Source organism: Borostomias antarcticus, assembly GCF_949987555.1.
Source record: "Borostomias antarcticus genome assembly, chromosome: 9".
NCBI classification, from domain to species: Eukaryota; Metazoa; Chordata; class Actinopteri; order Stomiiformes; family Stomiidae; genus Borostomias; species Borostomias antarcticus.
The window spans coordinates 23,617,644-23,629,441 of record NC_140242.1 but is presented as its reverse complement, the minus strand read 5'-3'; the positions used below and the strand labels follow the sequence as shown (position 1 = coordinate 23,629,441).

Here is an 11,798-nt window from a genome sequence, read left to right as displayed (position 1 = left end):
ACTCACCAATATCTTCCGAAGTTCCGTTCTTAAATTTCTTCCTAAGAACGTTTCTAAATCACTGGATGAGTTCGCACCTGCCTTCACATAATGATGAATCCCAGGGTTTCGCAAACTGGATGCGCGTGGCCGTACACCCAAATTAGCATAGGTAAACTCCCCGACAGCCCCATATAAGGACATGCAACTACAGGGTCATGCTCAGATGTCACTTCTCAGTATGAATACCGGTCATCCGCTCCCTTGACTCGCCAACTTTTCAGTGGCATAATGGTTAAGGCGGGTTTGTATCAGGTGCATTGACAAGTCAGAGGACAGCAGATCAAATCCAGCATTAGATTCCTATGAGGAATTTGCAATGGTGCATGGCAATAAACATAAAGAGACAAGACAGTGAGAAATACAATGTTGAAGTGATAGAATACAATATACAACAGCAGTCTACAAAAATGTAGGCTATAAAATACACAGTTGTCAAGCATGCCCAAACGAAAATCTAAAGACGTCCTGTCATATTTAGTAGTGTCAATAAGATGCATGGGATATTATCCTACTCGTTCAGTGAACGCTGTATCCAGAGAAGGGCACACAGTTGGACCCGGCACATCAGGGATATTATTGGAATGACGGCACTCTCTCTTTGTGAAATAATGCAAACAATTATTAAAAGATATTATAAATGATACAAATATTATTGTATTGAAATCCTATAATGTTATACAACTGTAGATTTGCCTCTATCTGGGCCCAGGCACATTCACGCACACACAGACATACACCAGTGTTTGCCATGTCTCTCCTATGATGTTATTAGCCTCTCTTACTCTGAAAATGTAATTTAATGTTATTTATTGCTTTATAAATGTTCTTAGCCGGTAGACAAACATACTCCAGGAGCTTGCTCGATCGCCTTGTTGAGAGGGGTCAGGGAAGAATTTTTACAGCTCCCTTATCTGGCCCCCGGGTGATTACTGTTTTTTTGCTTCCCTCTGGAATATGTAGGGGTGGGACGTATGCCCACCTCCCTTGTTCTCTGTAAAGCGCATTGTGTTGCCTCTGGGTATGAAATGCGCTATACAAATAAAGCTTTGATTGATTGATTGATTGAAGTAAACGCAGTCACAAATTATTTTAAACAGACGTGTCTTTCGCACGATCATGTCCGTAGCCTACTTAAGACTCCTCTTCCGTGTTCGTGGATTCTGTTCTTATTTTCCACATGTGACAACATTGGTGAATGCCAGAATCTCCTTGGAAACGGTGTAAGTGGAGTTTAAAGTCGCACTGAAATGAAAAAAGTATTCTGTCCCATTTTGGTTCACAGAATTGGTCATAGTGTTCACCTATTCAACGATGTATGCCAAACAATTTACAAAATTCTACTTTTGTTGTAATCTTATATCAAAGTATATAATTTCTTACTTCCTGGAAAACGGTAGGTCACGTACAACGACGACAACAGGTACCTTAGATTTTAGGCCAATAATCTCACGACATCCACCCGTCAATCAACGCTATCCTTCTATCGAATCTGTCTAAAGTTCTTAAAACCTGTCCACTTGTCAATGTTCCAATCAAATTCCTCTAAACATATGTCCCACCCTCATAGCTTGTTTGCGTTGGAAATACGTCAAACTACGGAAGTTAGATGATCTCAAACGTCCGTTTCAGTGCGACTTTAAGAAGAAACGCTTCTTAAGAAATTCTTAACTACATTCGTAAATGAGGCCTAATGTCCTCAACCTTTACAGTCCATCTGGCCTTCAGAGGCTGTATCTTCCAGGCCAGTGAGTGTGGGCCTCTGCTCTGCCCCCCCAGGTCCCCCTGTCCGCCAGCATGTCCCCTGTCCGCCTCCACTCCTCCAATCCCAATCTGTGCGCTGAGCTGGCAGACTTCCAGACACCTGTCCCACGCCTGGCGGACAGCATTGAGTGTGCCAGCGACTACATCAAACTCCAGGAGGACTTCTGCACCATCGCCCAGAAGGGTAGGCCCTTGGCAGTGCATGCACTGCTGGTGATCAAAGCATTGTCAGACTATATATACACATTGCTGGTACATTTTGTAATATAGGTATAGTTGAATTGTTGTTAGCAGCATGTGATCTGAGCATGAGTTGTGATTGAAGTGACTGATCTGCGGTTGGTTTGTGTAGTTCACACCCTGCTAAAGTCTGCCTTCAACACGGTGGCCATAGAGAAGGAGAAGATCAAGCAGGTTCTGTCTGACCAGGAGCAGTCTGCTCCATCCTCCCAGGTCACAACCCTCAGGAGGTCTCTGTCACAGGTACCTGTTCTACTACAATACCCAGACTGCACTGCACCCCTCTAAGGAACCGTATGTATCACTTTGATCATTTGTTAGATGAGCTAAGGACCGTCAATTGAAACATACCTTGATCAATAGTAGCAATCTCTTTCATCACTATCAGAGAAATTAAATGTGCAGACATGAAAAAGGAGAGGATAGCCCAGTTATCTTTTTAGCCTAACTGGAGAGAATATTAACTCACAATTGCTTGGGGAGTTCATTAACTGTGCTCCTCGGGCCGGTCTCTCAGTTCTTGTGATTTAATTGAAGTCATTTTGTGGAAATGTGTCAGCGGGTTCATCTTCACTTTTAATCAGACGTTTTCTGAATAGTGCAGTTGCGGTTTCAGGTTGAGCATTTGAGTGTGTGTGTGTTGTGTGTGTGTATGTGTGTGTGTAGGGTGTAGTGTGTGCGTGTCCACATGGCCTTGGTGACATCTAAGGCTGGTAAGGCTTGCTGATTCTGGTGGATTTCAGTTAGGGAGCATCACAAGATCAGTATCAGTATGTGCTCATTGCGTCAGGGCTAGGTTAGGGTTAGGTTAATAGTAGCCTATGATAACACTTTGGCCCAATCCACAAAGAATGGATTGCTCCCGCTAATAGCTGGACATTTTGCACAGCAATTGCAACGGCAATCTGCTCCAGTTTAGCACAATATCCACAAAAGATTTTGCTCTAATGACACACCCGGGCAAACACGCCCACAAATTTGCCAACTGTGTGCAATTTGCGCCCATGATTGCAATTAGCCATGTACGCGTTCTTGCGCTCGCCTGGCGTGACGGTGCCTTTGTCTGGCTACAATAACTGCTGCCATGATCCCTGGAGAGCCCGGGCATGTCAGCCCCTTATACTGTATGTGTTGCACTTACCACCAGTGGAATGCAATTTGATCTTGTATATGGGTACAAGATCTTGGATATACTGTAGTCGGATCTTTCCCCAGTGTTTCAAGCTTTTCTCCATATTTCAGGACACAGATTGGATCATAATGAAAACGACAGACCACACTTTTTTGCAGAAAATCAGTTCTGTTTCTTTCTGTGCATCACAGCTGGCTGAACTTATATTTAAATCCCCCTCTATATATATTTCACCCTTAATATCATCCAATATCAATTCAATATCATTCAAACTTCACAAGTTCTGAGGAGAGACAGAAGGAGAGAGTGCGCGCTGACTGCTGTAGTTAATACCAGCTTTTCAAAAGCGGTATTTGCACCTCTCTAACTGCGTGTGGCAGTTAGCTCATGGTCTTTGTGGATCAGTCGCAAGGCTTATTTGGGGCAATTATGCACTGAAGTACCTAATTTACATACATTCAAACGAGCCTGGCGCAGCCGTGGAGCTGTTTGCTCATCGGTGCAGTTTGCAACACTTTTCACCGTTTGCGTGTGCTTTGTGGATTGGATGCTATTTTTTTTTTTGTCTCATTTGCACGGGTTTTGCCCTTTATCTTTGTAGATGTTTTGATGTAAACGATCAAGTGTTTCGCGCTGCATCCTCCCCTTCACTTGACCACGACCATTACTGCTCCTTGTTCCAGGCCCTCTCCCAGAACGCAGAGCTTCGAACCCGACTCCACCGCATCCACTCTGAATCTGTGCTGTCTGAGCAGACGGTCAGTGTGAACATCATATCCACGCCCGATGAGGTACCTTCTCTTCTGGACCACGTGGTCATATGTTGTAGTCCTCCCAGGCTCTGGGAACACCTCCCACAGCAGGGCTGAGTGTCTCCACAGCAGCCGCTGTGGTCAGAGGTAGACCAGTCACCTGAACGTCTATACTGCCTGGCTCCTCTACAGCGTTGGAGCAGGCCAGGTCTCCACAGTGGACTGCAAAAACACAACGTAATCTCTACTTACAGTACTGCTGTCGTCAATTCCATTATTGATTTCCCGCCCTCAAAGAATGATGGTGTTTCCAGAATGTTTTGGCAGCTGAGCTTAAATTATCATTCTATTATGCTGATGCTGACATCAAGGTTAATGGAAAAATGACTAGTCAGAAAAGGAGGAGAGGGTGGTCAGAGCCAGGGTGTCCGCCGGACCAGAGATGGGTCAGTGGGTCCGTGGAAATTGCTCCTCGATTACACTCGTAACAGCCTGCAGTTCTGTCTCATTCACTGTCCAGAGACCAGGTGACTAATGCGCTTGTTGGTGGGGCTGTCGTTTCCCAGAGTGGCGAGCAGATGGGGATCCCTCTAACTCAGCAGGCGTCCAATGAGAGCAGGCTCTCCATGTCAGAGTCCGTGTCGGAGTTCTTCGACGCCCAGGAAGTGCTGCTGTCTGCCAGCTCATCAGAGAACGAGGTGAGGAGGCGTGTCCTTTACACCTCTCTGGCTGAGGGTGGAGGAGGGAGGCACTTAGACTCAGACCTGATGCCGACCGGCTGTAGGACCGCGGGGAGCTGTCTGAGAAGGGTGGCGGGTAGGGGTAGGTTTGGGGGTAGGGTTAGGGTTAGGGGTAGGTTTGGGGGTAGGGTTATGGAGCTCAGATAAAGCACTGCTGATGGCTGAGCAGCGCTGGAGCTACTCAGCCCTTAACGGGATGAGCGTGCGAGCCTCAGAGACAACAGAAACTCAAACAAAGCCAGGCTTCTCCATTCTAGCCCTCAAAACGTAATTCCTCTTCCGGGCTCCTGTCACATTCCAGAGTATGCCATCTTTCACGTGACGACCGCCTCATGATTCCCAGCTCCAGGTTGTCAGTGATAAGCCTTCCTGTATGGAGGTGACACGGCTCAGCCCTCAGACAGACGATGGCTTCCTTTGCTAAAGCCACAGAGAGACCCATGAACACCGAGCGCCAGAGCTCTGAGACCTGCCCCCCCCCCCCCCCCCCCCAAATAGGCATGCTGAAGGATTACCAACCACGAGGATCCATCACTTCCTCAGGGCCAAATCCTCTGGCTCAGGAGCCGGGGGAACTTTCTGGCGTACTGCACTCTCTTGGCCCCAGCTCCTCCCTCTTCCAGCCGTTAGCAGGGGACTTATAGCAGCCGTTCCAGCCAGTAGTCGCAGTGCAGATGCCATCGGCAGCATCAGCGGGTTGTACGTTACTATAAAGCGCCACAGTGTCTACTCTTGTGGGTACGGCAGAGGGAGAGATATAGCCAGCCAGAGCCCACTGCAGTTTGCTAGCCACTGGCAAAACCGCAGTGTGTGTGTGTAGGTGTGTGTGTCAGTGACCGCAGCTTTCCGTTACTAACCACTGCTGTTTGAGAGTGTGTGTGTGTGTGTGTGTGTGTGTGCAGTGGTGCCCTGACTCACTGCCCCTCTTCCATTGCTCACTCCACAGGCCTCAGACGACGAGTCATACGTCAGCGATGTGAGCGATAACATTTCAGAGGACAACGCCAGTGTGACCGATAACATCTCCAGACAAAGTAGGGCCCCCGTACTCCCCAGCGTCCCAATTACCCCTCCGCCAGAGTAGGGGGCTAGTGTGATGAAGTTGCTCCCCTGGCTAGAGCACACCTAGTCAACCCTGCACCCCCCTCCCCCCCTTACACACATGCGCACACACATGCACACACATGCACACGCACACACACAATCACACACACACAACACACGCACACACACAGCACATGTACACACACAGCACATGCACACGCACGCACGCATGCACGCACACGCACACACACGCACATGCACACACACACACACACACACACACACACACACACACACACACACACACACACACACACACCTTGTGATGGCCAGTGAATTTGTCAGAGAGGCAGGTTTGACCTTGCGCGGGTCATTTGTGCCAAGAGCTGCCTTCAGGCCTTATGAGAGCTATCAGCTAATATACTGTAACAGCGGGCCAGTAACCATGGCTAATATTAGATCTTACACAAAGACAGTAGTTCAGCTAATAATAAGAACACATTGTATTCATAGAGCGCCTTTCCAGGTGCTCAAAGCGCTATTAGAGAGGGGGAGGGTAGCTCACCTTATCCACAACCAATGTGTAGCACCCACCTGGGTGATGTTACGCGCTAAAGCAACCGCCACACTTCAGCTGCAGTGAGAGGACAGAAGAGCGAGGGGAGGGAGGGGGGTAGGGGTGGGGGAGGGGTAGTAACGTATGCCTTGCACGTTCAGTCAGTAATGGTATCTCCCTCCCATTCCAGTGGCGAACGGAGACTTCGCCGGCAGCACCTTCCGCAACGGCCGCCGCCGCTGCCTCCCGGCCCCCGCCCCGGACACCAGCAACATCAACCTGTGGAACATCCTGAGGAACAACATCGGCAAAGACCTGTCCAAGGTCTCCATGCCCGTGGAGCTCAACGAGCCACTCAACGCCCTGCAGCACTTGTGCGAGGAGCTGGAGTACAGCGATCTGCTGGACAAGGCCGCCGAGACCCAAGACCCCTGCGAACGCATGGTACGATCCAGAACCCCCCCCCCCCCCCCCCCCTCGTCTCGCGGTTAGAGTGACCACGCGCGTAACCCTGCCTGCGCCTCCATGGCGGGGCACGGCCTAATGGGCAGAGGAAAGGGAATACTGTACCTCACAACCGATCCATTCCAAAGGAGGACACAGGAGATATACTGCAACTCATTACATGATGACTAAATGGCTTGTCTATGTTACAGAGTAAAGCTGGATTCACGTGCAACAGCCGAGACATTTTTAAGCACTTTTAGATTGAAATTCGATGAGAGATGTGTGTTCTAGAGACACGCTAAAACTAGCATCTTGCTGCTGCTGCTGTATGTGACCCAGCTGCCCATGCTCCAGTCCCTCACCACGAAGCCCCACATGAGTCCAGTCTCTGGCTCTGACACACTAAGGGCGGATTCATAGTCGACGCAAACTACATAAGCACAAGCAACGCAAGCTTCGCAAGGCCACGCAAGATCTCGTTGCGTCCTTGCGTGTGTCATGCCGGAATTTGTCACTTGACGCAAGCAATAGTGCAATTCCTTGCGTTTCCACAAAACAAAACACAAAACGCAAGCTCTCGAGTCATGTTGGAGGTTGCGTTCACAACGTAGCTTGCGTTGTTTACGTTGACTATGAATCAGGCCTAATGCTGCGTTCCATTTGTCTGGGAAGTGGTGGGATGTGGGAGAGACTGAGAACGACGTCACCCACAAGGTAACAGCGTTACAGTAGACAACAACAACAGCTCGGAACAAAGATGGACGTCAGCTAGCTTTGTTTACCAAACCAGTACAGGGTATTTTTTGCATACAAAAGAGGTTGCGAACCTCATGTCCTCAGATAACAGTTGGGGAATACTGTGTGTACGACTGATTTAACACATGAGACACAAATAAGACAGAAATGCTAATAAAACAGTATTATTAAAGTTTCACTTAGTTACACAGGGAGCTGCCATCTCGTTCACGACTTCCAGAGCTAACTGGGGGTAGGGTTGAGTGGTACGAGTTCACGAGCCGAGAACAAGAGGTGTTCCAGTTAAAACTGCGAGTATTATCTCGTGAATCACGACTTCAAGAGCCAAATGGAACGCAGCATAAGCCCTAGCTATCATATGAGTGCAGTCTCTGGCTCTGACACACGTTTAGCTTTTCTGTTTCGGTTAAGTGACATTGACAGTGAAAAGCTAACAGAAACGGTATGAAACAACAGCCATGGCCTCTGCCAGAGAGGAGGCTAGGAAACAGCATGCTCCTCTGCCAGAGAGGGTTAGGGTTAGAGAGGCTAGGAGACAGCATGCTCCTCTGCCAGAGAGGGTTAGAGAGGCTAGGACACAGCATGCTCCTCTGCCAGAGAGGGTTAGAGAGGCTAGGAAACAGCATGCTCCTCTGCTAGAGAGGGTTAGAGAGGCTAGGAGACAGCATGCTCCTCTGCCAGAGAGGGTTAGAGAGGCTAGGAGACAGCATGCTCCTCTGCCAGAGAGGGTTAGAGAGGCTAGGAGACAGCATGCTCCTCTGCCAGAGAGGGTTAGAGAGGCTAGGAAACAGCATGCTCCTCTGCTAGAGAGGGTTAGGGTTATGGTTAGAGAGGCTAGGAAACAGCATGCTCGATGCAGCTGTCAACCTTGTTTCAACTCATCTCGATCATTCCTGTCCTCTCTCAGAACAACACACTCTGCATACTAATCTTGGACTACCTCGTTAAGCCTAGTATATGATGATTGCTTTCTATAGCTGGAGGTTGTAAACCTGTTTGCTATGATGTTTGCCTTGTGATGAACAAGTAGGCTTCAACAGGATTAACTTTGAAAGTGTTTGTTCAAAGCTATGGGCTTTTCTGAGTGGTTGTGTTGGTTTGACACTCTTCATGTGGTATGTTGATGGTCATGGTTGTCTTCTGCTGCAGGCCATTGTTGCTGCTTTCGCAGTCTCAGGATATTCCTCCACGTACTACCGAGCGGGAAGCAAGCCATTCAACCCCTTACTTGGAGAAACGTTTGAATGTATCAGGGAAGACAAGGGCCTTTGTTTTTTCTCTGAACAGGTAGGCTCTCACAGTGTGTGTGTGTGTGTGTGTGTGTGTGTGTGTGTGTGTGTGTGTGTGTGTGTGTGTGTGTGTGTGTGCACATGCGTCTGTGTGTGTGAGAGTGTGTGTTGCATAAGTAATACCCTCACCAACGGATCTATACCTTTTACCCTTATAAAATATTCATTAATGAGGCGTTGTGTATCCTGACTTTTTTGCTAAACTGTAGAGCGCTTGTGGTGAAGCCAGACTACCAGTGTCAGTGTGGTTGTCTCAGGTAACCTTTGTCAGACAGCTGTCATCTGATCTGGTTCTTAGGTGAGCCACCATCCACCCATCTCAACTTGTCACTGTGAGTCCAAGAATTTCACCTTCTGGCAAGGTAGGCGGCTTTCCAACGAAACCCTAGTCTCATGAATTTGCACCCCTCAACAGAGTTGTGACTAGAGAAGAGTGCCTAACAACGCAAGCTCCAATCATTGAATTTATTACATAATAACAGTTCATAAATACATTAACTTGGACTAGGAGTTCTTCCAATGCAGAGGGCAAGTGATCCAAGCCTGAATTATTCTTTCTCTGTGTGACAAAAAATCCTGTACTGCTTCTTTACTGCTACCTCTGGTGATCTATTTTCAGATGTAAGATGGAAGAACAAATTCTGGGGCAAGTCGATGGAAATCCTGCCGATCGGGACGGTCAATGTTATGCTACCAGGGTAATCCTTTAGCTACACACACTGCTCTCCTGAGGTGCTCTCCGCTGTTCCGTACACACAGAATCCCTGATGAGTGTTGGGCTCAACTACTGTGGCCTAAACTACTGTATTTAAAACGGTCACTCCCTTGTAACCCCATGCCCCTCCCCCCGACGCCCCTCCCTCCCACGCTGTTGAGTGGGCGCTAGGAAGGAGCTCCATCCTGTGAAAGTGTCCTTGACAGGGTCAGGATGGAGGCATCCACTTACTGTCCTCCTGAGAAATGAATTGGCCAGACATGGAGGATCAGGGACAGGCTGCTGAGTAAGCAGACAGATTGTAGGACCGGTTGCAGTATCTCTGCGCTGACAAGGAGTACCCACAATCCCTTGCTGATTTCTTTATGACTTCTATGTTTGGTGTTATTATGGGGATCAGTGAGCATCTCAAACACGCAATGGTAATATTTGTCATTGACTGTAATAAATCTATCATGATGCTGTTTCAAGCTATTTCAAAGACTTGTTCTATCCATCAGCTTTGGTGATCATTACGAATGGAACAAAGTCACCACCTGTGTGCACAACATCCTGAGCGGGAGACGTTGGATTGAGCACTATGGGGAGATCACCATTAGGAACACCAAGAGCAGCGCCTGCCTCTGCAAGCTCACCTTCGTCAAGGTAAATCGCCAGCAACGTTGACGTGCTATTATCCAGTCCAAAGGCAGACCTAATTGTATGTTGCGAGGGCTTCACACTGTTTGTTTTGCTCGTTTCAGGGAAATTACTGGAGCTCTAACGTGAATGAGGTGCAAGGTTTTGTGATGGACCAGGAGGGGAAGGTGGTTCATCGGCTGTTTGGCAAATGGCATGAGGGCCTCTACTGCGGGGTTGCGCCCTCTGCCAAGTGCATCTGGAGGCCAGGTAAAGCATTCTGGGTAAATCAGTCAGGCTAGAAAGCTGCATGTCACTGTTTGAGAATGCATAGTTAGTTAGTGAGGAACAACATCAAACAAGGGGAACAAGGGAAGCTGAATATAGGGATGACGGCATAATTTGCTCCTATTGTATTTAAACAAAGACATACACAAAGTGCTCTTGTCAAAGCAACCATGGTAGGCAAGGCAACGAGAGCTGTCATTCATCCCTGGTTGTGCGACGTTCTTGTTCTCCCGTCAGGGTCCATGCCCACCGACTACGAGCTTTACTACGGCTTCACTAGGTTCGCCATTGAGCTCAATGAACTTTGCCCAGAGATGAAAGATTCCTTGCCGCTGACAGACGCCCGTTTCAGACCTGATCAAAGGTAAAGACACATCTACTCACTCCCCCCACTCCAGCAACCAATAGGGACCTTGGCATGTTGCATAATACCCTGATGGCATGGGGACATGCTGAGTGCGCTGCTGCCCCCTGCAGATAGAAACTGATCTGAGACTGAGCTGATAGTATGGTCTGATAGAGCATTTTCAAGACAATTTATTTATGGTTTTCATTGTGCTAACTTCTTGTCAGGCATCTGGAGGAGGGGAACGTGGAGCTGGCCGCCTCTGAGAAGCAGCGCATCGAGGACCTGCAGCGCACCCGGAGGAGGTGTCTGGAGGAGAACAACATCAAACACCAGCCACGCTTCTTCAAGTGAGTACAGTCACCCAAACACAGGCTAGGAGGAGGTCAGCCACACTTCAGGCCAGCTCTGGACAAACATCAGGGGATATTACACAGATATCCCCAAGGTAGATGGCTCACTGGTTTGTGTCACTTTAGTGACCTATGGTATGAATATGTTATTTAGGTCACTGCAGCTTTTATTGATGTCCTGTCTCTTGTGTCCCAGGAAAGTTGTTGATGCCAACCAGAGAGAGAGGTGGGTCTCTAACAACACCTACTGGGAGCTTCGCAAAAACCCTGGCTTCATCAATATGGAAAACCTTAACCTGTGGTAGCATACGGACTTGCTGCGCACACCATATCATCAAATGCAGACAAAAAGGCTGTTACCTATGCACAATGAGGTTTCCAAAATCAACGTCTCTATGACAAGACTACAGTACGCATGGATATAAGAGACTGCTGAATGGAGCGACGAGTTGATGACTGTCACCCTACTGGGACACTGAGACAAGATGGTCGCCCATCCTCCAGGATCACCTTCATTTTGCTTGCAAAAGCCGGGTTGTCAGGGCAACAATCTTACCACGTAGATCTACCCTAAACCGTTTTGACTTCTGAGTATGTCCTTGCCTTAAAAAGTCGCCTATCCACACCAACACATTTTAAAGCTTTTAGTGTAAAAGCGGTTTAGTTGATACTAGTGTTTGAATTAGGCCTTTTGATTTACTACTGTATGTACAACGCAT

The 11,798-nt window shown here is 48.2% G+C and overlaps 1 protein-coding gene across 3 annotated transcripts in view; it reads left to right on the top strand.

Moving 5' to 3' along the window:
* Window positions 1–11,407, top strand: part of osbpl6 (oxysterol binding protein-like 6) — a gene marked incomplete at its 5' end in the record, with an annotated part of 22,734 nt that extends 11,327 nt beyond the window's left edge. For 2 of the 3 annotated variants that reach the window (XM_084443688.1, XM_084443686.1), the window contains 14 exons: window positions 1,819–1,987; window positions 2,156–2,286; window positions 3,859–3,966; window positions 4,494–4,625; window positions 5,614–5,701; window positions 6,458–6,711; window positions 8,620–8,757; window positions 9,058–9,121; window positions 9,379–9,457; window positions 9,975–10,119; window positions 10,218–10,362; window positions 10,618–10,744; window positions 10,954–11,076; window positions 11,276–11,407. In XM_084443688.1, coding sequence (XP_084299814.1) covers window positions 1,819–1,987; window positions 2,156–2,286; window positions 3,859–3,966; window positions 4,494–4,625; window positions 5,614–5,701; window positions 6,458–6,711; window positions 8,620–8,757; window positions 9,058–9,121; window positions 9,379–9,457; window positions 9,975–10,119; window positions 10,218–10,362; window positions 10,618–10,744; window positions 10,954–11,076; window positions 11,276–11,384 — 1,812 coding nt within the window. In that variant the 3' untranslated portion in view covers window positions 11,385–11,407. The remainder of the gene's footprint in view (window positions 1–1,818; window positions 1,988–2,155; window positions 2,287–3,858; window positions 3,967–4,493; window positions 4,626–5,613; window positions 5,702–6,457; window positions 6,712–8,619; window positions 8,758–9,057; window positions 9,122–9,378; window positions 9,458–9,974; window positions 10,120–10,217; window positions 10,363–10,617; window positions 10,745–10,953; window positions 11,077–11,275) is intronic. The other variant, XM_084443687.1, reaches the window with a different exon arrangement.
* Between the last annotated feature and the right edge of the window lie 391 nt (window positions 11,408–11,798).